Source organism: Jaculus jaculus, chromosome 5 (genome assembly GCF_020740685.1).
Source record: "Jaculus jaculus isolate mJacJac1 chromosome 5, mJacJac1.mat.Y.cur, whole genome shotgun sequence".
Classification (NCBI taxonomy): Eukaryota; Metazoa; Chordata; class Mammalia; order Rodentia; family Dipodidae; genus Jaculus; species Jaculus jaculus.
The window spans coordinates 154,842,485-154,868,297 of record NC_059106.1 but is presented as its reverse complement, the minus strand read 5'-3'; the positions used below and the strand labels follow the sequence as shown (position 1 = coordinate 154,868,297).

The 25,813-nt window shown below is 36.8% G+C and overlaps 3 protein-coding genes across 3 annotated transcripts; 2 read left to right on the top strand and 1 right to left on the bottom strand.

The window, feature by feature from the left end:
• Positions 1–2,945: 2,945 nt before the first annotated feature.
• On the bottom strand, positions 2,946–3,113 carry LOC101596107 (keratin-associated protein 20-2-like). Its single transcript, XM_004654428.2, has one exon. It carries the CDS (start codon positions 3,111–3,113, stop codon positions 2,946–2,948), a length of 168 nt encoding a protein of 55 aa, XP_004654485.2.
• Positions 3,114–11,702: 8,589 nt separating this feature from the next.
• On the top strand, positions 11,703–11,894 carry LOC101595815 (keratin-associated protein 20-2-like). Its single transcript, XM_004654427.1, has one exon. The coding sequence runs from the start codon at positions 11,703–11,705 to the stop codon at positions 11,892–11,894; it is 192 nt and encodes a 63-aa protein (XP_004654484.1).
• A 5,554-nt stretch (positions 11,895–17,448) lies between these two features.
• Positions 17,449–17,595, top strand: LOC101595517 (keratin-associated protein 20-2-like). Its single transcript, XM_004654426.2, has one exon. The coding sequence runs from the start codon at positions 17,449–17,451 to the stop codon at positions 17,593–17,595; it is 147 nt and encodes a 48-aa protein (XP_004654483.2).
• The last annotated feature ends 8,218 nt before the right edge of the window (positions 17,596–25,813 follow it).

Genomic DNA, 25,813 nt, shown 5'->3' with positions numbered 1-25,813 from the left:
TGAAAATAAATATAACCTTTTCAATAAATGTTGCTAGGAGACAAGTTGTCTACTACTACAATAAAGAAGCTAGATAATCATTTAAAATATTCCTGTGATCATTCTTATAGACCTAAAATGGGAATAAAATTCATAAAAACCTTCCATTTATAGGCATAGGCAAGCATTTTCTATAATAGATTCCTCTGGCAAAAATAAATACTGTGAATAAATAGGACTACATAAAAATAACAACAGCATACATAGAAAAGGAAGTAATCACTAGAACTAAGGGGCAACATATGATCTTGACAACTATATACCACATGGAAGAAAAATCTAGAATATATAGATCTGTGCGAAAATTGCACCTCATTAAATTGTGCGATCAGTAAAAGGGCTCCTAAACTGAATAGACAGTTTTTCAAACAATGAAAGACAAAAGGCCAGCAAATATTTTACAAGTGCCCAACATTCTCAGATATCTATTCAAGAAGGAAAATTAATACTACATTGACATTACATCTCACACCTGGTGAAGAAATAGAGAAAGGAGATGGCTATTCCTTGATGACAGAAATGTAAATTGCAGCAAAACTATGAAACTTAATATTGATGTTTCTAAAAAATAACCCTAAAAATAGAACTACCACAGACTCAAAAAGACCAGTACCCTACACACAATAGACACTAATCCTAATACCACAAGATAACTGCATATCTCCATTTACTGCTGTAGTATTCACAGAAAGTGCACACAGTTATTTATTATGTTAAATGAAGTGATACAGACTCAGAAAGATATACCACCTGATTTCTCTTATACATGCGAGCAAGATATAAATTTAAACTTGTGTTATGTGTGTGTGTTTCTGTAGATTATGGGTCATAGAATAGGATGGTTACCATAAGAAGGGAAGAAGAGATATTAAGGGAGCATGAGAAAGAGATGGCCATGAAATATCTGTGATGTGAGAACAGAATAGGGTACCCTCAGTTGGAAGAAGTGAATGAGCAAGCATGGGGTAGGGGTGGAGGAGAGCATTCAGGGAGAAGATGAATGAGCACTAAGCAAAATGACATGTATCCATGAGAATGTCATTATGATCAATTAAATAATAAATAAAACATAAATAAAAAGAATATCACAAATAAACTTATTGGAAGAATTGAAAAAACATGTTAAGGTGCTGGCACTTGCTTGCAAAGCCTGATGGCCCAGGTTCAGCTCTACAGTATCAACATCAAGCCAACTGCAAAATAATAATAATAATAATAATAATCTGGAGTTGGTTTGCAGTGGGAAGAGCACTTGGTGTTCCCATTCACCCTCTCGTTCTCTATCTCTCTCCTCTTACTTCCTCTCTCTCTCTCTCTCTCTCTCTCTCTCTCTCTTTCTCTCTCTCTCTCTCTCCCTCTCTCTCTTTGTGCAAGTAAATAAATTAATATTTTAAAAGTATTTGAAAAGTGAGCAAAGTATGCATGAAGAAACAGATGAGAGAGACAGTCACTACAACAAAAGCTGTTATCAAAAAGCGAAGTAGTTCTGAACCCTTTAAAATTCCAACTTGGGGCAGAGAGGAGGTAAACAGTAGTCACTTGAGACAGAGAAGGGAATTGCTAGGAGGAGACTGGATTAATGAAACAAGTGACACCAAAACACCATTTGAGGGTCACATTAGGGCTGGGTGCTCATGGCAAAGCAGAGTGACTATTAGCTCCAAGTATCTTATTTTTCAAAATGCCTTCAATAGATGTATGCAAGATTCCACAGAACTACCCATTAGTGTCAGAATCTAATTGCTATATCCTTTTTTCAGAATTTGATAAGTTGATTCTAAAATTCATATGTAAATGCAAAGGATTCAGAATCCAAAGCAATACTCAAAGTAAGTAAAGTTGGAGAAGTTATACTTTTTGATTCAAAAATTTATTGCAAAGTTTCAGTAGAATTGCAGAGTAGGAGAAAAGGAACATGCCTATATTAGGAAAAATGGATTTAATAGAAATAAATGATTTCACACACAACTAACTGATTCCTGGGAGGTATAGACAATCCACTTAGTACAGCTGGAAACCAGCCAATCTTGTCCAGGCAGACAGGGGCCCACACCAAAGGGAAGGGCATTGTCTCCACTGTGACATCTACCATGTTGCCACTTGTGGAATGGTCACTGAGTTTGCTAATCACTCTGGGGGATATTACCTTATTTCAATATTAAATCTCCTAACCCATGAGCATTGGAGGTATACTCAAATCTTCTGTAATTTTCCTGAACAATGCTTTGTATCTGCTTATACAACTTTTGTACTCTGGTTATTATTATTTTCTTGCTATCTTAATAAGATTTTAAAGTTTTTAATTTTGGATATTTTATTTCTATTAGTATTATCTTTAAATGTTGGTATATTGATCTTGCTTTCTGAAACCTAGCTTGTAAATTTTTGTGGAAGTTTTTAGAATACCATAAATTAAAAAAAAATCATATAATTTACAGATAAAAAAGAACTACACATTATTATGGTTTTAGGAGAAGAATGTGTTTATTACCATGGTCAAAGTTAGTCTCTCTCTCTTCTCTTCCCTGTGGCTCCCCTTCCTACCCTTATTCCCTTCTATCTTCTTTCCAATTTATGCCAAGTTGATACATCGTAATTAATTAACTTATAAGAAAGTAATAATTGCAATGAAATTATTTATTTATTAATACATTTATTTCTACTTCATACTTGAAGTTAAAATAAGAACAAATTTTACAGTGCATTATAAATTTGTATACACGGTCACAAATTCAATTGATGATGAAAATTAATGTACACATGATGTATTTATTTATTTGTTTTCCAATAGTATTAAGTCTCCAATTTGAAGATATTGATGAATTTCTGATATGAAGAAACTTGGAGGAATGTTGAGGGAGACCATGGGCTACACAGCCCAGAGGCTGAGCATCTTTAGCAAGTCCTCAGTAGAAGCCATAGGACCAGTACCTCCCACAGCACAGGGGGCGGCAGCAGAGGGAGCCATAGCCACCATAGCCGCAGCCCAGGCCACCATAGCCACAGCCATAGCCGCAGCCCAGGCCACCATAGCTATAACCCAGGCCACCATAGTAGCTTCCGTAGTAACACATGGTGTCAGGAGTGGATGTTCAGGTGAGGAACAGCAGTAGGTTTCTTGCGTCTGGATGTCACCATCTGCCAAGTGCCTTTTATACACCTGGGTGTTTGGCAGGAAAACCACAGGCATTGCAGTGTCACATATCTCACCACCTTGCTTCAGATAATGACATGAGAGTCATAGTTTATCTGAAAAGACAAGGGCTGAATAACTCAGATAATTTTGCTCTGATGTCAAGATTCCATGGTCAAGATTTTGTTGTCTAAAATAAAACATGACTCATGCTCATTCAAATTTATCTTGTAGAATAAATATAATAAATATAACTACAATTCAATTTTGTAGTGCAATACAAATCAGTAACTTAATGGAAGAATATCTTTGTGTTTTTTTTATCTTTTGTTTGCTGTGTTTAGTTATTCTGGACTGTATCTTGTATGGAGGAATTCATTTCCTGCATCTCAAACATGAGCAAAATATAAATGGATATGTTAATGGTAAATTGTTAGTAATTAAATCTTATATTCAAATACTTGGGAATTTTTGATTTTTTTTTGTATATGTCATTTTATAATCTCCAGATAATGAATGAATTTTTTGCATGCATGTATGTTTGTAGCTGGTGTAAGTTGTGTGTGTGTGTGTGTGTGTGTGTGTGTGTGTCTCTGTGTGTGTGTGTGTTTGCATGTATGTGTTTGGTATGTGTATGTATATGTGCAGGTTTGGCACACTGTGAATGTGCGTCAATGTCCGAGGTGAACGAACGTCAGGTACCATGCACCCTGCTCAAGTACTTGTTTCCTTGAGTATTTCAACCAGAGATTTGGTAATCCCCCAGCAATGATCTCATATCTGCCCCTCACAGGACTGAGTTTCAGACGTGTGTGATCATGGCCAGCTGATTACATGGTGTCTGGAGAAACCTAACTCTCTGGTCTCAGGCCATATAAGCCCCTCATGCTTGTGCAGGAATCTCTCTTAGCCACTGACACATCTCTCCAGACCCAATACATTGGTTTTATCATCAGAAAATATATATTTTCTGTGTTTCTCATTGCATCCCATATAAAGGTGTGGATCCAATCATGAAAAACACCAAAGTTGTCTTGTGTACTCTGTCTTCTACTTTCATACACTTTGTTTAATCAAGGGTTACCATTGCTTTCACAAATGACCTGATTGTGCAGCACTGATATATCTTTTCTAAAATGTCTCAATGGTTTCTGGGGCTATATGTCAGTGGTAGAGCTTTTCTATAATTCTATAATTCTAAAAGTCTGATGTTTTCTCACCAGCACTCATCCCATCCCTCTTATTAAATAATATATGACTCTTAAAATGGACATAGAAAGCCATACACTCTTTGTACCTTTCTTTTTTTTATAATTTTTTTTAAATTTATTTTTTATTTGAGAGAGACAGACACAGAGAGAAAGACAGATAGAGGGAGAGAGAGAGAATGGGTGCTCCAGGGCTTCCAGCCTCTGCAAACGAACTCCAGACGCGTGTGCCCCCTTGTGCATCTGGCTAACGTGGGACCTGGGGAACCGAGCCTCGAACTGGGGTCCTTAGGCTTCACAGGCAAGCGCTTAACTGCTAAGCCATCTCTCCAGCCCTCTTTGTACCTTTCTTGATAGCTGATATGTGATGTGATGAAGTAACCAGAGACATCCAATCAGTGAGATATGCAGTAATGTTTGATTAATTTATATATATATATGTGTGTGTGTATGTGTGTGTGTATAGATAGATAGATAGATAGATAGATAGATAGATAGATAGATAGATAGATAGATAGATAGATAGACAACTTCTATACTTACAGACTATAAGCCATGGTGTTTCCCTCCCCTCCCTCATTTTCCCCTTCATAACTCTGCTCTCCATCATATCCCCTCCCTCTCTCCATTAGTCTCTCTTTTTTAAATTTGATTAAATTTTTAAAACATATTTTTTGTAATACAAACAAGACCTAATTTCGATCATGGATAAATGAGCTGGACATGGTGGCTCACATATGTAATCCTAGTACTCAGGAGGCTGTGGCACAGAAATGCACCAGCAGTTCAAGCCAGTCTGGGCTACATAGTGAATTCTAGGACAGATATGCTACAAAATGACCACTGTCTTAGGAAAGTAACAGCATTATATATATATTTAAGATGATATCATGCATACATATATATGAAAACATGTGTATGTGTGATATATCATCTCTAAATGTATGTATTGGAGAATTTTATAAGAAGCAGAACCACCTTTGACTTATAGTGTCTGAACCATAAAATTTTCAGGCCCTGCAAACCCTCTGAATTGTAGATCTTGTCGAAATATGTCACAGCTGCATAAACATGACAGAAAAGCATACTATTCTTCCTCTTATTGAATATAGTTGTTGAACTCCTAGCTAGAACACTAATACAAAAGGACGATCAAAAAGATACAGTAGAAAAGGAAGAAATACAAGGATCTTTATTTGCAGATAGATTTTTTTTTTCCTATTTCTAATAGACCCCAAACACCAAAATGAATGTTAGATTTGCTAGTGATGCTCAGGAAAGTAGCAAGATGCAAACTTGACATAAAAATCAGTAGCCTTTCTATAGCATAAACAATGAAAAAAATCCCTGAGAATGAAATCAGGGGGGGAAAAAAAATCCCTTTTACAACAGCAAACAAGAAATTGGAAGCTCCAGACTTATGAAATGAAAAACTTTAAAACGGTGAAAAAAAATAAATTGAAGAATCACTAGAAAATGTAAAGCTTTTTCAACCCAATAGATAGGCACAAATAATACAGTAACTCTGTTCGTAAAAGCAATCTACAGGTTCTATAAAATTCTCATCAAAATTCCCATTACACTCTTCACAACCCAGGAAATATAAAAATATCATATGAAAGCACAAAATACCCTGAGCAGACAGAGCAATTAACAGAAGGAGCAGCTCCTCAGGTGTCACAGTACTGCCTAACACAGCAATAATGATGCCATGTGACTGGCATGAGAACGAACATACAGGTTAATTGAATAGCAAGCAAGGTCCAGAAATAAACATGGAGAGTCATAGCTACCTAATCTTTGACAAATGCATCCAAAGTATACAGTTAAGAGGCAGTCTCTTCAAAAATGATTCTGGAAAAACTGGGTGTCGACATATGGGAGAAAGAGACTAGATCCATATTCTTACCATGTATGCTGATGTATGCTCTTAATGTATGACTTGAAACCCTGAGACTGCTAACTGAAAACCTAAGCAAAGACACTTCAACGCACAGACAAAGGAAAGCAGTCTCTGAAGGAGTCCAGAGGCACAGGAAATAAACTCAACCATTGACACAAAGGATTGCATGTAATTATACAACTTCTTGGTAGAAAAGAAAACAGCAGAGTGGAAAACATACAGCCTATAGGGAGTAGGATAAAACCTTCACCAACTGCACAACCCACAGGGGTTAAATATCGTGAGCCTGTAATGAACTTCAAACATTAAAAATCCATGCCTATTCAAAGTGTTTAATGAGTCATTGAGTCCCACGGGGTGTCTGGAATCAATCTGATCTCTACCAACTTGTGTCTGAGAACATGGGTATTATGAAGGCAAACCATTGATAGAAGAAAGTCTGCTCTGGGCTTGTCCTTAGTTGAATGCAATGGGAAGGATTCCATCTTATTTATCCATTTAATCTGATTTGTTTCAAAAGTAAGATATGATATGAGCAAAAAGAACAAAACAAAGTGTTTGCTAGATTCAAGTGTGGCCTTCCATAAATAGATGAGGAGCATTTCTAACATATGTTAGTGTGCCCTTAAGTTGGTATATTTAATCATTTATTAGACTTCAGTTCTGTCCAATATCTTTTAAAATTTATAAATTCATATCAGACATTTATGAGTCTCTCAATAGAGGCCAAATGAACTCTCAAAATACATTAATATGATTGTTTACTATAATTCCATAGTTATTTGTAGGTGAACATTTTATTGCCATATGAATCGTTTTCATGAAATTCAATTATTCTTTAGAAGATGAGATGTCTGAAAATGTGGAAGGATTTTTTATTTTGAGAAAGATCTTCCCTCTAAAAAACTTCACAATAAAAGATAATGAAGTATTTTAACATATATGGAGTTAAATGAGTTACTTTATTATTTAGTTATGTTGGTTATTGTATTGTATTTGGTCTTATAAGAATGTCAAATTTCTAAAATGAGTTATATAAATTTATTTGTGGCTTAGATACTTATTGCTTTCATGTTACCTTGGTAATGCTCTAATTTCAAATATGAATGGATATGAAGAAAAGGGGCCAAAGGCTCTCTCCTTGTATATGTTTCCAAATCCAGAGTCAATAGCCAAGGGGGCATAGATGAATTTTCCTTTTTGCATACGAGTTGTAGAACATCAATAATATGACCATGAGGTGGGAAGAATAAAATAAGATCATGGAAGCTTAGGGTGTTAAGGAATTGCTAAGGCTATATCCAGATATACCCATGTATTTATAGTTTCTTAGATAACATGCCATTTAAAACTGATGAAAGAGGATAAGAATTCAGAGTTGATTAAGATGACATGGGATTCATTTTTGGTCTGCTTCAGTGCTGAGGTGTTGGGGGCATCTGAGGCTCTGGCTCTCTGATTTGGTAGGAGTTGATTTTTCTCTGCGTTGGTCTCCTTCCCCTTTGTGTTGGTATCCGGTTCACAGGAAAACATCACCCTTGTGTATTTGATGAAAAGAAAACTAATAAATCAAATTAAAAAAAAGATGAAATGGGAGTTTCAGACACATGAGAGCATTTTATGTGATCTATTAAGATATAACCAGTGAACAGTTCTTAGCTATTGTCTTTCTGATTCTATAATTATTAATATTTCACCACATTTCCTGATTATGCTTCCTTGTGTGTCACTGTTTCTGTTTCCTCATACCACTTCTACACTCTGATTTATGTCACCATTTATAGCAATCCTGTGAATGTCATTGTCCCTTATGTGGGTCCTGTAGTGGGTTCACACTGACATTCCCTTATAGGCTTGCAATTTCTCCAGTATAGCCTCATTGTCTGGAGATTCCTTCCATCTCATGGGATTACTGCCATTATTTTTCAACAACAGGAGACAATTGGGACCATTTATCATCTTCTTCTTTTCTAGGTGGAGAATGTTTTTCTTTATTTTTTCAAGGTAGGGTCTCACTCTAGCTCAGGTTGAGCTGGAATTCACTATGCAGTCTCAGGGTGGCCTCGAACTTATGATGATCCTCGTACCACTGCCTTCCTGAGTGCTGAGATTAAAGGCATGCTCCACCACACCAGGGCTTCCATATTTATCCTTTATGTGTAAATAATTATTTCCAAGGAAAGCATGCATGCTGATCATTTAACATCACTGTTTATCTTTCTGATTGCTGCTTTGGTTCCATCCCCTCTTTCATCTTGAGATTGGTTATTCAATGTTCTTGACTTAGTCTTCTGAGTTTTCCACTGATTTTTAGTTAGTTATTATATTATACGTAAAATATAATAAGCTATACATTATGTTTCTATAAGTAAATAGATACGTAAATCATCATTGCACAAGATAATTAGCATACCCATCACTGTGTAGGTTACTACTATTTCATCAGTGAGTATAATAAAAGCCTTCCCTTTCAGTAACACTGCACCGTTACCTGTAATTTTCATATGCTGCACCTTAGATCTGGCAAACTTTCATCCTGGGCCAATGAAGCCTTGTGCTATTTGATCACTGTCTCCCATTTTACATTCCTCTTGCCCCTACAACCACCCTTCTCTCTGCCTCTGTGAGTTTGCTTATTCAGGAGCCACATCTAGAAGAGTTCACATATCATTTGTGTTTGTGTCTGTCTTTTTTTTTTTTAACACTCTGTACTCAAGGTTTACTCATTCTGTGAAAAATGGCAAGAATGCCTTTTCAAGGCTAATAATATGTGTGTGTGAGAGAGAGAGAGAGAAAGAGAGAGGAACAACTTTATTCATTTATCTATTGATGGACATTTTGGTTGATACCATATATTGTTATTGCAAATAGTGTCACAATACATTTGAGAATGAAGATATTTCTTTGTAATTAATATTTATTCCACTAGATACAATTTGAATGGAGGGACTCCTGTAAAATAAGTTAATTATATAGATGTAGAAAGAGAGTTAGTGCTTTTGCCAATTTATATCCCCACCAACAATGTAGAAGGTTTTCCTCTGCAGATACTAATCTCTTCTTACTGATGTCAGCCATTCTAACAAGTGCATGGTGCCACCTCGCTGTGACTTTGAATTGCATTTCTGAGATATTATAAAATAAAATATTAATGTTTCCTTTTAACCGTATACTATTTTATTATGATAAATATCTATTCTAGTTCTTTGCTCATTTAAATATTAGACTATTTTTGTTTAGTTTTAATCTTTCATATAAATTTTGGATATCAATCTATCTTATTTATTTAATTCGAATTTTTGTACAGATGCTTTTATCAAATGTTTATTTCTTTTGCTGTGCTGGACCTTCTCTGTTAGATGCAATCAAACTTGTCTACTTTTATTCCTGCTGGCTTTGCTTTTGAAGTCATATCTCAAAATCATTTCCAAAACCAAGCCAAGAGTTTCTTCCCCTATGTATTTTTGTAGTAGTTTTGTAGTTTCAAGTCAAAGTTTAACTTTTAGTTCATTTTGGGTTACTTCTTTTGAGTTGCTTTTTATGCATGTTTTCAAATAGATGTCAAATGTCATCCTTTTGCATGTGGCTAACTACTTTTTCCTATAATCTTTGTTTATGTACTTTTATTGTGATATAACATTTGTGCATGTTTATTAGATACATTGTAGTAATACATATATACTATAATATGTATTATATAATGCATATTATACAATGGTTATTATCATGTGTGTGTATTTGTGAAGTTAGGGTGGCAATTAACTGCTTCAAAGGCCCATAGTTGAACCTGGTCTCAAAATAGCACCATTTAGGAGATTGGGAAGGACATAACATGAGGTGGGCTCTTTCTCTCAGCCAATGCAGTAATGTAGACTTCCTAGTAGCTCCCTAAACTGATCTCAGGGATAGTGATGTGTGCTTTGTGATTTGTGGTGCATACATGTGTGTAATGGATGCATATGCCCCATGCACATTCATAGAGAGGCCTCAGGAGAACATCAGATATCCTTTTCTTAGCATTCATCCACTTTATTCTCTCTGACAGGATCTTTATCCCAACCCAGTTACTGTCTTTCAGTAAACCCTGGTGATTCACCAACCTCCCCACTACACTGGGATTACAGGGAAGAGCAGTCCTGTCCCACTTTACAAATGGATCTGACAGGCTGAATACTTTGGACTGTGGACAAAAGGCTGCCATATTCATATTGTTTATAGTTTCAGCATATGCTTTAATCAATCTGGATTTTAGTGTATTGCATAAATTTTTACAACTGCATCTTTTTACTTATTTATTTTTCTCAAAGGGTCTTATGTGGCCCAGGCTGACTTTAAATTCCTTGCACAATTGAAGATGCTCATGAACTTTGATCTTAATGATGCTTCCAGAAAATTGCTTGGATTAAAACCACCCCTCAACACATACCATACCTGGTTTTGAGCACCTGAATATTGGCTACCCAAATATGTTTCATAGAACAAGAAAGACTATTATTAGATAAGGAACATAACTTATAGGTTTTCCTATTATGGTAATGTAAGCCACATTCTCCTTGTGTAAGTATTTTGGAGGTGTCTTTTTATCATCTGAACACGGAGTATTTAATTTGAAGTACTTAGTAGAGCTCCCTGAAGACACATTAATATTTTTCAAAGGCTTTGCAACATCAATACATCTTGTGCCATGTAAGGCTATAAATGAACAAATGGAAAACATTAGGAAACATAATAATCACACTAATAATTTTAATGTAATCAACTGTGTTAAAAGTAAATGGTAATGGAGTATACATCATGAATATTACCTAAATAATGGGATGATGATACTTTAAAGGATACTTCACATAAAACCATGCAACTTCAATGATTTTAATTAACTTGGGAAATGAGAGAAAACAGAGCTATGTATCTGTATACTTATACCCGTCTGTAGAGTCTCAGTATTAGAATGATGACATTGAGAATATGGGAACCATTTCAGGGACTCTTACTCCACAACAACAACAAAAAAACCCCAAAACAAACAAACAACAAAGAATAGAAAACCAAAGGCATTCTTCCCATAGAGTAATGAAAATGAACCAAAGAAAACAGGGAAATACTAATTTTTATCATACAGGAGAAAACAGTTCAGTGGATTCACAAATTTAAATACAGAATTACCTAGAGGTTTGAAAATGAAACAAGAGTTTCAGTTTCAATTCCCATAAAAATGGAATGCTGACATAAAAGCAAAATGATATTAACTATGAGACCTTTGTTTTTCTCATGGCATTGTTTGAGGGTGAGATGTGAAACCTTCAATGCCTGTGGTTTCGCTGTCAGCTACTCAGGTGTATAAAAGGCACATGGAAGATGGTGACATCCAGACTGAAGAAACCTACTGCTGCTCCTCACCTGAACATCCACTCCTGACACCATGTGTTACTACGGAAGCTACTACGGTGGCCTGGGCTGCGGCTATGGCTGTGGCTATGGTGGCCTGGGCTGCGGCTACGGCTGTGGCTATGGTGGCCTGGGCTGCGGCTACGGCTGTGGCTATGGTGGCTATGGCTCCCTCTGCTGCCGCCCCCTGTGCTGTGGGAGGTACTGGTCCTATGGCTTCTACTGAGGACTTACTATAGGTGTGTGCAGCCTCTGGGTTATAACCTGTTGTCTTCCTGGACATTCCTCCAAGTTTTTTCACATCTGGAATTTTTCAATATCTTTAAAATGGCATCTTTATACTAAAGTATTTGAGAAAACAATAAAAGAACTGCAACATGCCTGACTTACTCCTCATCCTCAGTTGGATTATGTGGCAGCTTGCAAATAAGTTTTTGTATTATTATATCATTCCCAGTGAAATGCTATCAAATCTGACTTTCAACTGTGGCATAGAAACAAATACTATTTCTTCAAATATATTATTCTTAAAATTTTAATAAAAGTTCTCATCCATTGGACATCTCTGTGCTTGTGTGTGTCATTGATCATGTATGTGATTGTTCTTTAATAACACTGGTACAATTATAGTGCATATTATGGTCATTTGTTTATTTAAAAATGTAGAGTTAGGTAATTAGAGTAATAACACTTTGCACCTCTTCTGTCATTTGTAGGTGTACAGAAACTGGACACTTCTCTAAGGCAAATAGAAATAGTTTTAATAATTATTCATCTACTGTGACATGAAAAACAGAACTAATAAGAGTTTTCTTTTTTTGTTGTCATTATAGTCATTTTATTTCATCTCATGCACAAAAGGCGTGCACTACCACACTGGGCCTTCCATTCTTTTTGTTAAAGATTTACTTATTTATTTGAAAGAGAGAGAGTAAAATAGAGATGAAGAGGTGTATATACATGCATCTCTCTCTCTCTCTCTCTCTCCATATATATATATATATATATATATATATATATATATATATATATATATATATGAAGATGTGGTATTTTCCCTTATGACAATAGGATTAAAAAGATAGCAAACACACACACACACACACACACACACACACACACACACACACACGTGTATTCATATTGTCTTTTTGCCAATGTGTAGTTTTGACACATTTGTCAAAGATTAGTTGGCTAAACCTATGTGGAATTATTTCTGAACCATCAATTTCACTAGTCCATGTATCTGTGGTTGTGCTAGTACCATTTAGTTGTATTTTAAATACAATATTATATTTATTTATTTGTAAGAAAGAGAGGGAGATAGAAAGAGAAAGAGGGAGATAGACAGAGAGAGAATGGTGTGTTAGGGCCTCTAGCTGCTACAAGTGAACTCCAGATGCGTTCACCACTTTGTGCATCTGGCTTTGTGTGGATCATGGGGAACTGGTTCTGGGTCCTCTGGCTTTGTGGGGAAGCACCTTAACTGCTCAGCCATCTTTCCAGCCCTAGCTGAATTTTAAAATATGGCTCTGTAGTACAGTTTGAGAACAGTAGCTGTGATGTGTAAAATGCTCTTTCTGCTTTGGATTGCTTTGGCTGTTTGGTGTCTTTTGTGTGCTTTAAGATGCAACTTATGATTAGCTCCTATGGTTCTACGAATAACTCAATTGCAATTACGACGACGGTTGCATTCAATCTGAAGATCACTTGTTTGAAATAGTTGTTTTCACAATATGAACTTTTCCAATGAGCATGGAACTCTGTTCAGTTTTCTGGTGTCTTCGTTTTCTATTTACGTTTATAAGTTGTCATTGCAGAAGTCTTACACCTACTTGATCAAGTGGAGTTACAGGTGTTTTATTAATCTCTGAAGCTATTGTGAGCAAGATGGTTTAGTCAAGATCTCTATCTTGACATGTAATTCTTTTCTTTTTACATATGGGAAGTGTCTGAGTTTTGTGTTTGATTTTGTGGGCTGTTTCATACTGAAAGTGTTTATCAAGGATAAGCAGTTGGTGTGGAAACTTCTGCATTTTAAATATAGCTTAATGTCTCCTGCAGTTGAAAATGCTTTGACTTCTTCCTTTCCCATTTGTATTCTTTTATTTTCATCTTATCTTTTACCCCAACATTCCAATATCTGCCACCTGACAGTATCTGCAGGTTGTAAAGAACTGTGGTTAAGGGACTATGGTAATTACTTTCCTCACTGCTATGACAAACTCTCAGGCAAATGCAACTAAACTATAAAGGGTTTTATTTATTTATTTATTTTTTAAAATATTTTTTATTTATTTGTTTGAGAGTGACAGACACAGAGAGAAAGACAGATAGAGGGAGAGAGGGAGAATGGGCGCTCCAGGGCTTCCAGCCTCTGCAAACGAACTCCAGACGCGTGCGCCCCCTTGTGCATCTGGCTAACGTGGGACCTGGGGAACCGAGCCTTGAACCGGGGTCCTTAGGCTTCACAGGCAAGCGCTTAACCGCTAAGCCATCTCTCCAGCCCTTATTTATTTTTTTAATTTTGTTTTTTATTTTAAAATTTGAAGTTACAGCCCTTCATAGCATGGAAGGGCCTGGTGAAATTATGAAGAATATGATCCCATTGAACCCATAGTCAGAAAATCGAGAGGATTGATACTCATTCTCAGTTAGCCGTATCATCTTTAGGATATTCATGACGTCTGTCCTGTAGAATGGTGCCACCTGCATTTACTGTGGCTATTTCAACCTATGAAAGCAAAAGAGATATACCAAAGATTTGTTTCCTGTCAAAGAGCTAACAAAGATTAAACATCACAGGGCTGAAGCTGTTTCTTGTGAATCCTCTCATGCTTACATTTATGGTGACAATATCTCGTTTACATAGATTAGTCTGACTGTGAAGACAATGAGCTATAACTTTAACTTGCTCTCTTTTGCATCATATAAAATAAATCTTAATGAATTTATGAAAATTCAAATGAAATAAAATATATCTTTCTGTGATTTAGTTTTATTCTTTATACGAATACTTCATGCATTTGCTACAAAAACATAAAAAGTGCATAAGGTCTTTAGGCCTTTTATCAAGTACAAATGTACTTTAATGACAGGATAGTACCAGAGTTATGTCAAATGTCTTATGTATGTGAGGCAAATGCTAAAACACTGAATTACATTCCCAACCATTGTTATTTTTCTCTTTTTTATTTTTTAATTTTTATTTATTTACTTATTTGACAGAAAAACAGGGTGCGAGAGAGAGAGGAAATGGGCATGCCAGGGCCCCCAGCCACTGCAAACAAATTCCAGATACATGAGCCCCTTTGTGAATCTAGCTAACATGGGTCCTGGAGATTCAAACTTGGGTCCTTTTGCTTTGCAGGCAAATGGCTTAACTGCTAAGCCATCCCTTCAGCCCCCAACATTGTTTGTAACTAAGCTAGTTATGAGACAAGTCATTGCTGTGTCTTCAGATAAAGTTGTAAGAAGTAACAGACCTGAGTGGAAAAGTCACTGAGAAATCAAGCTGGTCCTGAGCAGAAAACCTTCTCCCTGTAGCCAAGCCAACTGAAAGCTGGAAAAAGCTGCACTGTATGCAGCCTTATTGGAGACAAAAGTCATCAGCCGTGAAAACAGTAGACACTGGAAGCCTCAACTTTGTCCAGACAGGCCAAATGACTGAATGAGAGAAATAGTGGCATGTCTACTTTGGGGGAAACCACCTGCTCTTTAATTGGCCTGAAGTCCCACTCTATGGGAGGGAATGCATGCCTGGTACTGAAAACCTAATCAAAAGCCTATGGCAAGGGAGGCCATGAGTCTTAAGGGTATAAAGCCTGATCTCTGGATAAATGCAAATATTACTCTCACCAAATTTCCCTGAAAGCACTACACTTAATGCTCATACTCACATATTAATGCTACTCTCTCTTCTGGTTATGGAAGGATCTCTTTTCAGATGGTGATGACCACTGGGATGACCCAAAAGGCAACATGGTACTGAGAAGGGATGGAGGAGTGTTCAGCACTAAGACATCTCACACCCTCCAAAGCTCAGGGTCCATTGTGGAAGAGGTGGCAGAAAGAACATAAGAGCCAAAGGAAGGGTAGCATTCCTTATATACAACTGCCTGGACCGAATTTGGCCTTCATATCCAAGACCTCACAGTGCTTAGCAATATCCACACCAGACCCACATGATAGGAGAAAAAGATGATGACATCAAATTAAAAGAGAGACTAATGGAGAGAGTGAGGGATATGACGTAGAACAGAATTATGAAGGGGAAAGTGGGGGAGGGAAAGGAGGGGAATATGATGGTTTGTTGTCTGTAAGTATAGAAGTTGCGTGTGTGTGTGTGTGTGTGTGTGTGTGTGTGTGTGTGTGTGTGTGTATATATATATGTATTAAATTTTTTTTCTCAACTTAAAAGAAATCAGTTGTAAGAGCTAAGAGGACACCCAAGTAAAATTTTTAAAAAGTATTGCAGATTTAGATTTGATATTGGAGCCCACTAAACAATGACCTGTTCAAAGAAACATTTGTAACTATTTTGTGAGATTGCAAAGCAAAGTAATGAATACACACACACACACACACACATACACACACACACACACACACACATATATTATATATATATAGAGAGAGAGAGAAAGAGAGAGGAAATTATGTACTTTCTTTAGGAAAGTATGTATTTTAGGTACATAAAATGATAATTTATCTTCTACAGAAATTAAAATAATATATATATGTTATACATATGTATATAAAGATATGAAATCAGTGGGTTAAGCACAAATTCCAATATATTAACATGTTATATAGAAAGTATAACTCAGTTATCAATATTATAATGAATAAACAATTCATTTATTAACAAATCCAGGTAATATTTCCTATGAGTAAGAGGTATTTCATAATCGCAAAACAATAAAAAAGAAAGAAGTGACAAAACAGACTCTCTTCTTAGGAAAAAATGAAATCCATCCAAAGATAAGTAGGAAATAGCTTTTATGTTTTATATCTACTGTTAAAATCAGATCATATGCATTTTCTAAAGGTAATATTGATAATAATCCCTTTTAAATTTCATTTCTTAGCAAGCAAAGATAGATAAGAGAGACAGAGAGAGAATGGTCATGCTAGGGCCTTTAGCCACTGCAAATGAACTCCAGACACATGTGCCCCTTGGGCATCTGGCTTATGTGGGCCCTGGGGAATTGAACCTTGGTCCTTTGGCTACAGGCAAATTCCTTGACTGCTAAGTCATCTCTCCATTTCCTGTCTATCATCTTAAAAACAGAAAGAGTTTTATTTAAAAGTCATATAATTTGGGCTAAAGAGATGTTTCAGGTGTTAAGGACACCTGCCTGCCATGCCAGCTGACTGAAGTTTGATTCCCCAGTACCCAAGATACACAGTGTGGTACATGCTTTTAGAGATTTACAGTAGCAAGAGGCCATGGTCCACCAATATATCTCATCATCCCTCTTCATTTCTCTCTCTCTCTCTCTCTGTGTCTCTCTCAAATAAATAAAATATTTTAAATTCACATAATTTGATTTCAGAATGTTGACATAGGAGAAAAATTATCTTTAATATGACAACCTTGTTTTTCTAGTAAACCAAGACTCTCGTGATGTTTGAAGCACAGTGATGAGATGTGTGACTCTGCAATCCTGTGGTTTTCCTGTCAAACACCCAGGTGTATAAAAGGCACTTGGCAGAAGGTGACATCCAGACTCACAAACCTACCACTGCTCCTCACCTGAACATCCACTCCTGACACCATGTGTTACTACGGAAGCTACTACGGTGGCCTGGGTTATGGCTATGGTGGCCTGGGCTGCGGTTATGGCTGTGGCTATGGTGGCTATGGCTCCCTCTGCTGCCGCCCCCTGTGCTGTGGGAGGTACTGGTCCTATGGCTTCTACTGAGGACTTGCTGCGGCTATAAATCTGCTATGTTCATGGACATTCCACGTTTTGTCACAGAAGAAATTCTTCTATATCTTAAAAATCTCCAGATTCTACTAAACTATCTGTTAACAAAAATGAGCTGAGGAATGTCTGTCTTATTCCTTGCGTTCAATTGCATTGTGTGACAGCTTGCAGAAATATATGGCTTTCTATATAATTTTCTGCAAAATGTGATCAAATTTGACATTTAACTTTGCTGTGGAAAATGTACTATTAAATAAATTACTTCATAGAAAATACTGCTGGTTTGTTGTTTTACTCAACTAAATACTCTACATCTGTTTGGCTTCCATGGTTCTGTTTGTGTGTGACTTGACACATGTGTGTGGTTGTTTGTAGGTAGTGGGAGAAGAGAGAATGGAAGGAGAGAGAGAACAAGTGATGGGAGAAGAGAAAAGGGAGGAACTTAAAAAGTGTGAGAGAGGAACCCTTCTGTATCCTTTTATATATGATTTTTGTTTTGCAACTTTCTGATTTCTGCCTTTGCTAGTGAAAATATTTCTGTCAATTTAAAAAAATATTTCCTCTAGCTAAATTTGTGAGTGTATGATTGTACTATCAAAGTTAATTTTATTTATAGTTAGGGAGGACTTTCTTCACAGTGATTTCTATGACAGTTTTCACTCCCATTTTTACTCTCAAGGGTGACTTTATCCATGCATTCTTGAGCCCATCCTTTCTTTCTGATAGTCTTCATCTCTTCCTACCACCTCCATCCATAGTCTCAATAGACTACCTCTTTCTCCATTTTCGGCAATATGATTGAAGATTTCCCAAATTTTTCCAAACGAGAACACATGGTACTTCTCTTTCAGATTGAAGCCTTTCTTATAGGGGTGATTGTGATATTTTTATTTCAATTTTCATTCAATTTTGAATTATCATTCATATTCTATCTCACACCTGTCAGAATGGCTACCATCGTGAAAAAAAAGTGACCAAAAATGCTAGTGAGGATGTGGAAAAAGAGGAACACTTCTACACTGTTGGTGGGAATACAATATAGTGCATCCATTGTGGAAATCAGTATGGAGGTTCCTGAGATAGCTAAAATTATATTTACCATATGACCCTGCTAGATATACCACTCCTAGGAATATACCCTAAGGACTTGTCTCACTACTTTAGAGATATTTGCTCAACCATGTTTATTTTTGCTCTATTCACAATAGCTAGGAAATGGAACCAGCCTAGATGTCCCTCAACTAATTAGTGAATAATGAAGATGTGGCACATTTATACAATGGGGTTCTACTCAGAGGTAAAGAAAAATGGAATTTTGAAATTTGAAGGAAAATGGGTGGATCTGGAAAAGATTATACTTAGTGAGGTATCCCAGGCCCAGAGAGCAAAATGTCACATGTTCTCTCTCATATGTGGATTCTAGATACAAATAATTGGACTTCTATGTGAGTAGGAATAAAACTCAGTAGCAGATGACAGTAAGCTAGAAAGGGGCTATAAAAGAAATAGAAAGGTGGGGGAAAGGGGACTTAATAGGATGGTATTGTATATATGTAAGTAGAAGAACAGATTAATGGGAGTGAAAAGGCCTAAATGAGGTCAGGGGAAGAGACTGAGTAAGGAAAGTTAGAGGGAGGACTAATCAAAATCTGAGAGTATATAAATAAGTCATATGGAAGTCTACATTTTTGGACAATGGAAAACTCAGAAGCCATAGATTATTACTAGAAAATTTTCAGTGCCAGGGATTGGATCCTTCCAGTGAGTTGTTGGCCAGGGAGGTTACTGACACCTCCAAAACATTACAGGCCATTGCCAAGGCTTTTTGTTTCCCACCACGAATATATAGTAAGATCCTATTTCTAAAGACTCCACATAATTGGGCTGCAAGGTCACTGAGACATCCTGCTGGAGCTAAGCTGAAAACCTCCTTCATGTATACCAGCTAACAGAAAGCTGGAAGAAGCCATGCTGGATTCAGTTCAATGGGAGAGAGAGAAATCAGCAGTGGAGATACTCAACAGTGGACACCACATGCCTTAAATTTGGCCAGCTAGGCCAAATGAGCCAATGGGTGCAATACTGGCATGTCTGTTATGGGGGAGACAACAGCTCTTTAATTGCACTGGGGGTCTGCTCCATGGGTGGGAAAACATCCCTGATACTGAAAAGCTGCAGCAGGGGTAGTCATGAGCCCTAGGGGCGTAATGTCTGGCTAAATGCATATGCTATGTCCACCAAACTGCACTTCTCTTAATGGTCATACTAATATATTAATGCTACTCTCACTTTTGGTTAGAGAAGCTTCTCTTTTCAGATGGTGATGACCTTTGGATGACTCAGAAGGCACCATGGTGCTGAGAAGAAGTGATAGAGGAGTGCTCAGCAGTGAAATCTCTCTCTCACACCTTCCAAGGCTCAGGATCCATTGCGGAAGAGGTGGCAGAGAGAATGTAAGAGCCAAAGGAAGGTTAGGACTCCTAACAACAGTGCTCCTCCAGACACAAAATGGCCTGGATATCCATGATCTCACAACACCTGACACTAGCTACGCAAGACCATCATAATAGAAAGTAAAAATCATGATATCAAAACTAAAGACTGATTGAGAGGGGAAAGGGTATGATGGAGAGTGGAGTTTCAAAGGGGAAAGTGGGGGAGGAAGGGAATTACCATGGGCTATTGTCTACAGTTGTGGAAATTGTCAATAAAAAATAAATTATAAAACGGGTTTTCATAAAAGCATTAGCTTAAATATATGTATTTTTTCAAGGTAGTCCAGCTATAGTCCAGGCTGACCTTGAACTCTCTCTTTAGTTTCAGGTTATCCTCAAACTCAGTGATCTTCCTAACCTTTGCCTTGTGAGTGCTGGGACATATATGTAATCTTGCTTTGTCGTCATTCATCCCTCTGTCACTTGCTTCCCTCTTGTTGATGTACCCTTACCTCAAAGGATCCCTTCTGCTGGTTTGTGTCAAGTGTATTAAGTGTATTAGATACCCACTTTAACAGTCACCATGTTTTCTTCTTCCTTTCTTGCCAGAGACGGCAAGCATGCCATCTCAGGATCACGAGGAATCAAGCGCTGAAGAGCAGCTTGACACAGTTCCAGCCCGACTGTCTCTTCCTTGGAGTTCAATGTGGCCCCTCTATAGAAAATATCTTTGGCTTTCTTTGCTACAGATATCTATGGTTTTCTGTGCAATGTTTGTCTTTTTCTGTCTTTCATTTGGTTCACCAATCTCTAAGTTTATTTTTCCAGCAAAAACAGATGTTAGTGAAGTGTTGGTCAATGTATCTGAAAGAAGCTCTGGCATACAATTGGGAAAACAAGAAAATGGGTCAGAAATAATTGTTTTCCTTAAGGCCTTAAAGGAAGTCAGGCATGGAGTACAGTACACTGAGGAGGAAACAATGAACCTCCCGGAACAGTGTCAGAATTGTTCCATGACTAACTTCTCTGAATGGTATCAATTGCAACAAACTATGGCTCTTTACCAAGAATCTTTATAGGAAGAAAAAACGAGGTCAGAAAGAGTTCAATTGGTGGGGGGGGGGGTACCAAAGTCTAAGTATTGGAAGGATGTGGAAAGGGGAATTCAAAAGAAATGGTTGGGGGATAGATGGGTTTATTGGATTAATGACCAATGGTGGGAACCCCATTTTGGTTGTTCTGCCTCTCACCTTTAATATAGCAACTGAAAGTAGGAGCTCATGAAACCGCAAGTGCTTGACCACGCATACATGGGGAAAATGTAAAATAGTTAGTTATAGGGGCCTGACAGCTGTGCTTCAGGTAAATAATTATGGAATTGTTTGATGTAAAGAAATGGCAAAAAGTTTAAACCCAACCTGGCTCAGGGAAATTTTGCGGAAGAGGGGGCGGAAAGAATGTCAGAGTCACATGTTGGGTCATGATTTGCAGAGACATTTAGCATACCAATAACTGGGGACTAACCCCACAGTGCACGACCCATTTACATCAACAAGGAGGGTCTAATGAGAGGGGGTAGATCATAGATGAGCCTAAACAATGGTACCAAACTGCCTGTATTTGATGAAAAGAAAACTAATAAATCAAATTAAAAAAAAAAAAGTTTCTGTGAATTCTGAGGAACTGTAACTTTCTTGAAGTTTGCTCCTGCATGACATGATCAGAAAATAAAAGACTGAGGTTAAGAGCTGTGGCAGCAGAGAGAGAGAAAGAGAGAGAGAGAAAGAGACAGAGAAACTCAGCTGCCTTCAGCATTAGCCTGTCAGCTTGCATCAGAACTTGACTTCAGGTCATTATTTCACCACTCCCTTTCACACCTCTCTTCAGGGACCCTCCTTCAAGCCAGGGCTGGACCCCGGCACCTTCTTATAAAATCTATTCTAATACCTGTGACCTACACTCCCTCATACACAGAGAGAAAGGTTTAAATTTATATCTATCTTATATGCATAAGAAATCACATGCGACATCTTTCTTTTTGCATTTACTTTTGCCTAACATAACTACTAGGGGAACCTACTTTTGTGAATTGTGCAACACCATTTATGGATGTGTATTCTCCTGAAGTATTGTGACTTAGAGTCTACTGTGTAGACACTCAAGAGTGCTTTAGGTGAGTCACATGGTGATTTTAGTTTTAGTTTTTTGATTAAACTCTATACTAATGTCCATCATTTCTGTACCAGTTTGTATTGACACCAGCCAATTCTCTTTTTCTGCACCCTCACTGGGTGTGGGATGGAATCTCATTATAGGTTTTATATTTAATCTTTATTTATTTATTTGAGAGAGGAAGACAGAGCATGAGAGGAGAGAGAGACAGAGAGAGAGAGAGAGAGAGAGAGAATGGGTGCACCAGAAACTCCATCCACTGCAAACAACTCCAGAGGCATGCATTACCTTATATATCTGGTTTATGTGGGTTCTAGGGAACTGAACCTGGGTCCTGTGACTTTGCAGTGCCTTACCGCTAAGCAATCTCTCCAGCCTTCAAGGTAATTTTTTTTTTTTTTTTTGGTTTTTCGAAGTAGGGGTTTACTATGGAGTCTCAGGGTGGCCTTGAACTCATGGCGATCCTCCTATCTCTGCCTCCTAAGTACTGGGATTAAATGCATGTGCCACCACACCCGGCTTCAATGTAGTTTTAATTTTCTTTCCTGGATTGATTCCTAAGGATGTTGAACAGTTTTCAAAAGTATGTTGGCCATTTGAATTTATTATTTTGAGATCTGTACATTTAATTTATTCACACAACTAGTGATAGGAGGGGTTTTTTTATAATTCTTTCAGGACTGTTTCTATGTAGATATTTATCCCTTGCCAGATATGTAGTTAGCAAAGATTTTTTTATATCATTATAGATTGTCTATTCACTCTTTGGATTATTCTTTTCTTTGTATAAGGATGTCAACCTATTTGTTTATTCTTGATGTTATTTCTCTTGCTGCTGGAACTATATGTAGCAAACGCTTGCATCTATCTTGAAGTGTTTAATCCATTTTTTTCTGTAGTATATCTAAAAATTTAAGCTCAAACATATAATCACAGGCACATTTTCAGTAGGTTCTCTAGCTTCTATCCTGTTCAAATTCATATTCTATTTTCCCAGCTCCATTCTTTGAAGTGGTCATGTTTTTACAGGTGTATGGTTTTTACAACTTATTAAATTGTTTGGTGTTTTTGGCCATACTGGCTTATAGCTGGGTACTCTATTCTTTTTCATTGTTCTGCACGTCTGCTTGTTGTTGGTACCACTGAGTTTTTATAAGTGGGCCTCTGCAGTACAATCTGGGAACAGGAGACATGATAGCTCAAGTATTTATTATTTGTTCTTCTTAGTATTGTATTGGCAGTTGGAATGCTTTTGTGCTTTTTAGTGAATTGTAGACTTTCATTTTCTTGGTTTGATAAGAATGAAGTTGGATGGTTATTTCATTAATCTGTAGATTGCTTTATGTTAAAAAAATCCTTATTCAATAATTCTGGCAAATCTTGATCATGTGACATCATTCCATATCTTAGTGTTCTTTTCTTTTTCTTTCAGTATTAATGTATAAATGTAATGTATTAAACATTTAATAGTTGAGGTAGCTGCTTTGGTTAGGTTTATTCTTAGGTATTTATGCATATTTTCAAAATATTGTATGGTACATTTCATAGAGTTCTTTCTTAAAATTTTCATTAGTGGGCCACAGAATGTCTTCTGATTTATTTATTTATTTGTTGGAGAGTGACAGATAGAGAGAGAAAGAGGCAGATAAATATAGAGAGGGAATGGGCATGCCAAGGCCTGCAACCACTACAAATGAACTCCAGACACGTGCACCCCCTTGTGCATCTGGCTAACGCGGGCCCTGGGGAATCAAGCCTCGAACCAGGGTCCTTAGGCTTCACAGGCAAGTGCTTAACTGCTAAGCCATCTCTCCAGCCCATGTCTTCTAATTTTTGAATCTGATCTTTTTCTGTTTCTTTATAGAAAATGTTTGTCAGATACAAGAATTTTCAGGTGGAACAGCTACCCAGCTTTAAGGTACACCTTCATGTCATTGGCAAATCTGGATATTTTAATATATAACTTCCTTTATGTATTCCATTAATTTTTATTACTCTAGTTAAAATATCAAGAACTTTATGGAATGGGAACAGTGGAATTCTTTATGAATGTCTATATCTATGACTGGTTTGTTTATTATTTATAGGAAATTATACAGAGACAAAATTTATGAAGTATAAAGAATGTTATAGGAAAATATATTTTTCATATAATTGTCTAACATCTGCATTTAGCCTGAGAATATTCAAATTATATATATATATATATATATATATATATATATATATATATATATATATATACATACATACATACATACATATCTGTCTGGCAAACTAATTGACCTATACTCCTTGTTAGGTGTAGTATATATTGTATTTTAAAAACTTGAAATTAGGGCTGGAGTGATGGCTTAGTGGCTAAAGCTCTTGCCTGCAATGCTAAAGGACCTGAGTTTGATTCCCCAGGACCCATGTAAAGCCAGATGCACAAGGTGGTGCATATGTCTGGAGTTCATTTGCAGTGGTTGGAGGTCTTGGCATGCCCATTCTCTCCCCCCCCTCCTTTTCTGCTTCTGTCTTTCACTTTCAAATAAATTAAAATCAAATATTAAATAAAAGAAATATTTAAATCAAATGAAAATATTTCTCAATGATTTTGTTTTAATATTTACAGTACTCCATGAATAAGCTACAAAGAGACAAAGAAATAATGCATGCATTGTCTAGCCCCTTTTTATGAGTCCATATATCCATTGTTCTAAGGAGACCATAGTTAGGATTGCATTTAGTGTACTGTGCATGTTAGACAAAGGCTCTTCACTGAAGTATATATTCATCTATGTTTTCTGTGCTTCTGATGAGAGGAGTCACAGCTTTATCTGTTAAGTAAGAAGTGGTTCACATATGACACCCAATTTAAAGGAAAAAAATGTCCCTAAGGTTGACATTAGAGAGGTCACTTATGGTGTAGTTCATAAGGACATGTAGAACAGTTTTCTGTGGGAATCACAAAATGAAACATGGGACATGTAAGTATCTTTCCATAACATAGTAATTATATTCCTGTGGATTTGAAAGCAAAGTATAAATTGGTAATTAGTTTTCTGTGAATTTGAATGTATGTGAACAATGTATATGAAAACAAAGGGCATGGAAGAAATACCAGAATGTTTATCTAAATTGTGAGCTACCACCAGGTTAACAATGATATAATTAATAAATAGCTAATTCATGAGCATGTCTCCAGACGTATATTCTCCCAGAATATATTTTATTTTCCAACAAGGAAAGAAAGTAAACAGCAGAAAGCACAAAAACCTTCTTATGGAAAATAGTAAACCAAACATAGCAGTGAACCCATCTTAATTAGAATCTTGTTTTTCCAGTAAATTTTGCTATCATGAAGTTTTCTTAAGCATACTGATGAGATCTGTAACTCTGAAATGCCTGTGGTTTCCCTGTCAAAGACCCAGGTGTATAAAAGGCACTTTGAAGACAGTGACATCCAGACTCAAGAAACCTACTGCTGGTCCTTACCTGACAGTCCACTCCTGATACCATGTGTTACTACACAAGCTACTATGGTGGCCTGGGCTGTGGCTATGGTGGCCTGGGCTGTGGTAATGGTAGCTATAGTTCCTTCTGCTGCTGCCCACTGTGTT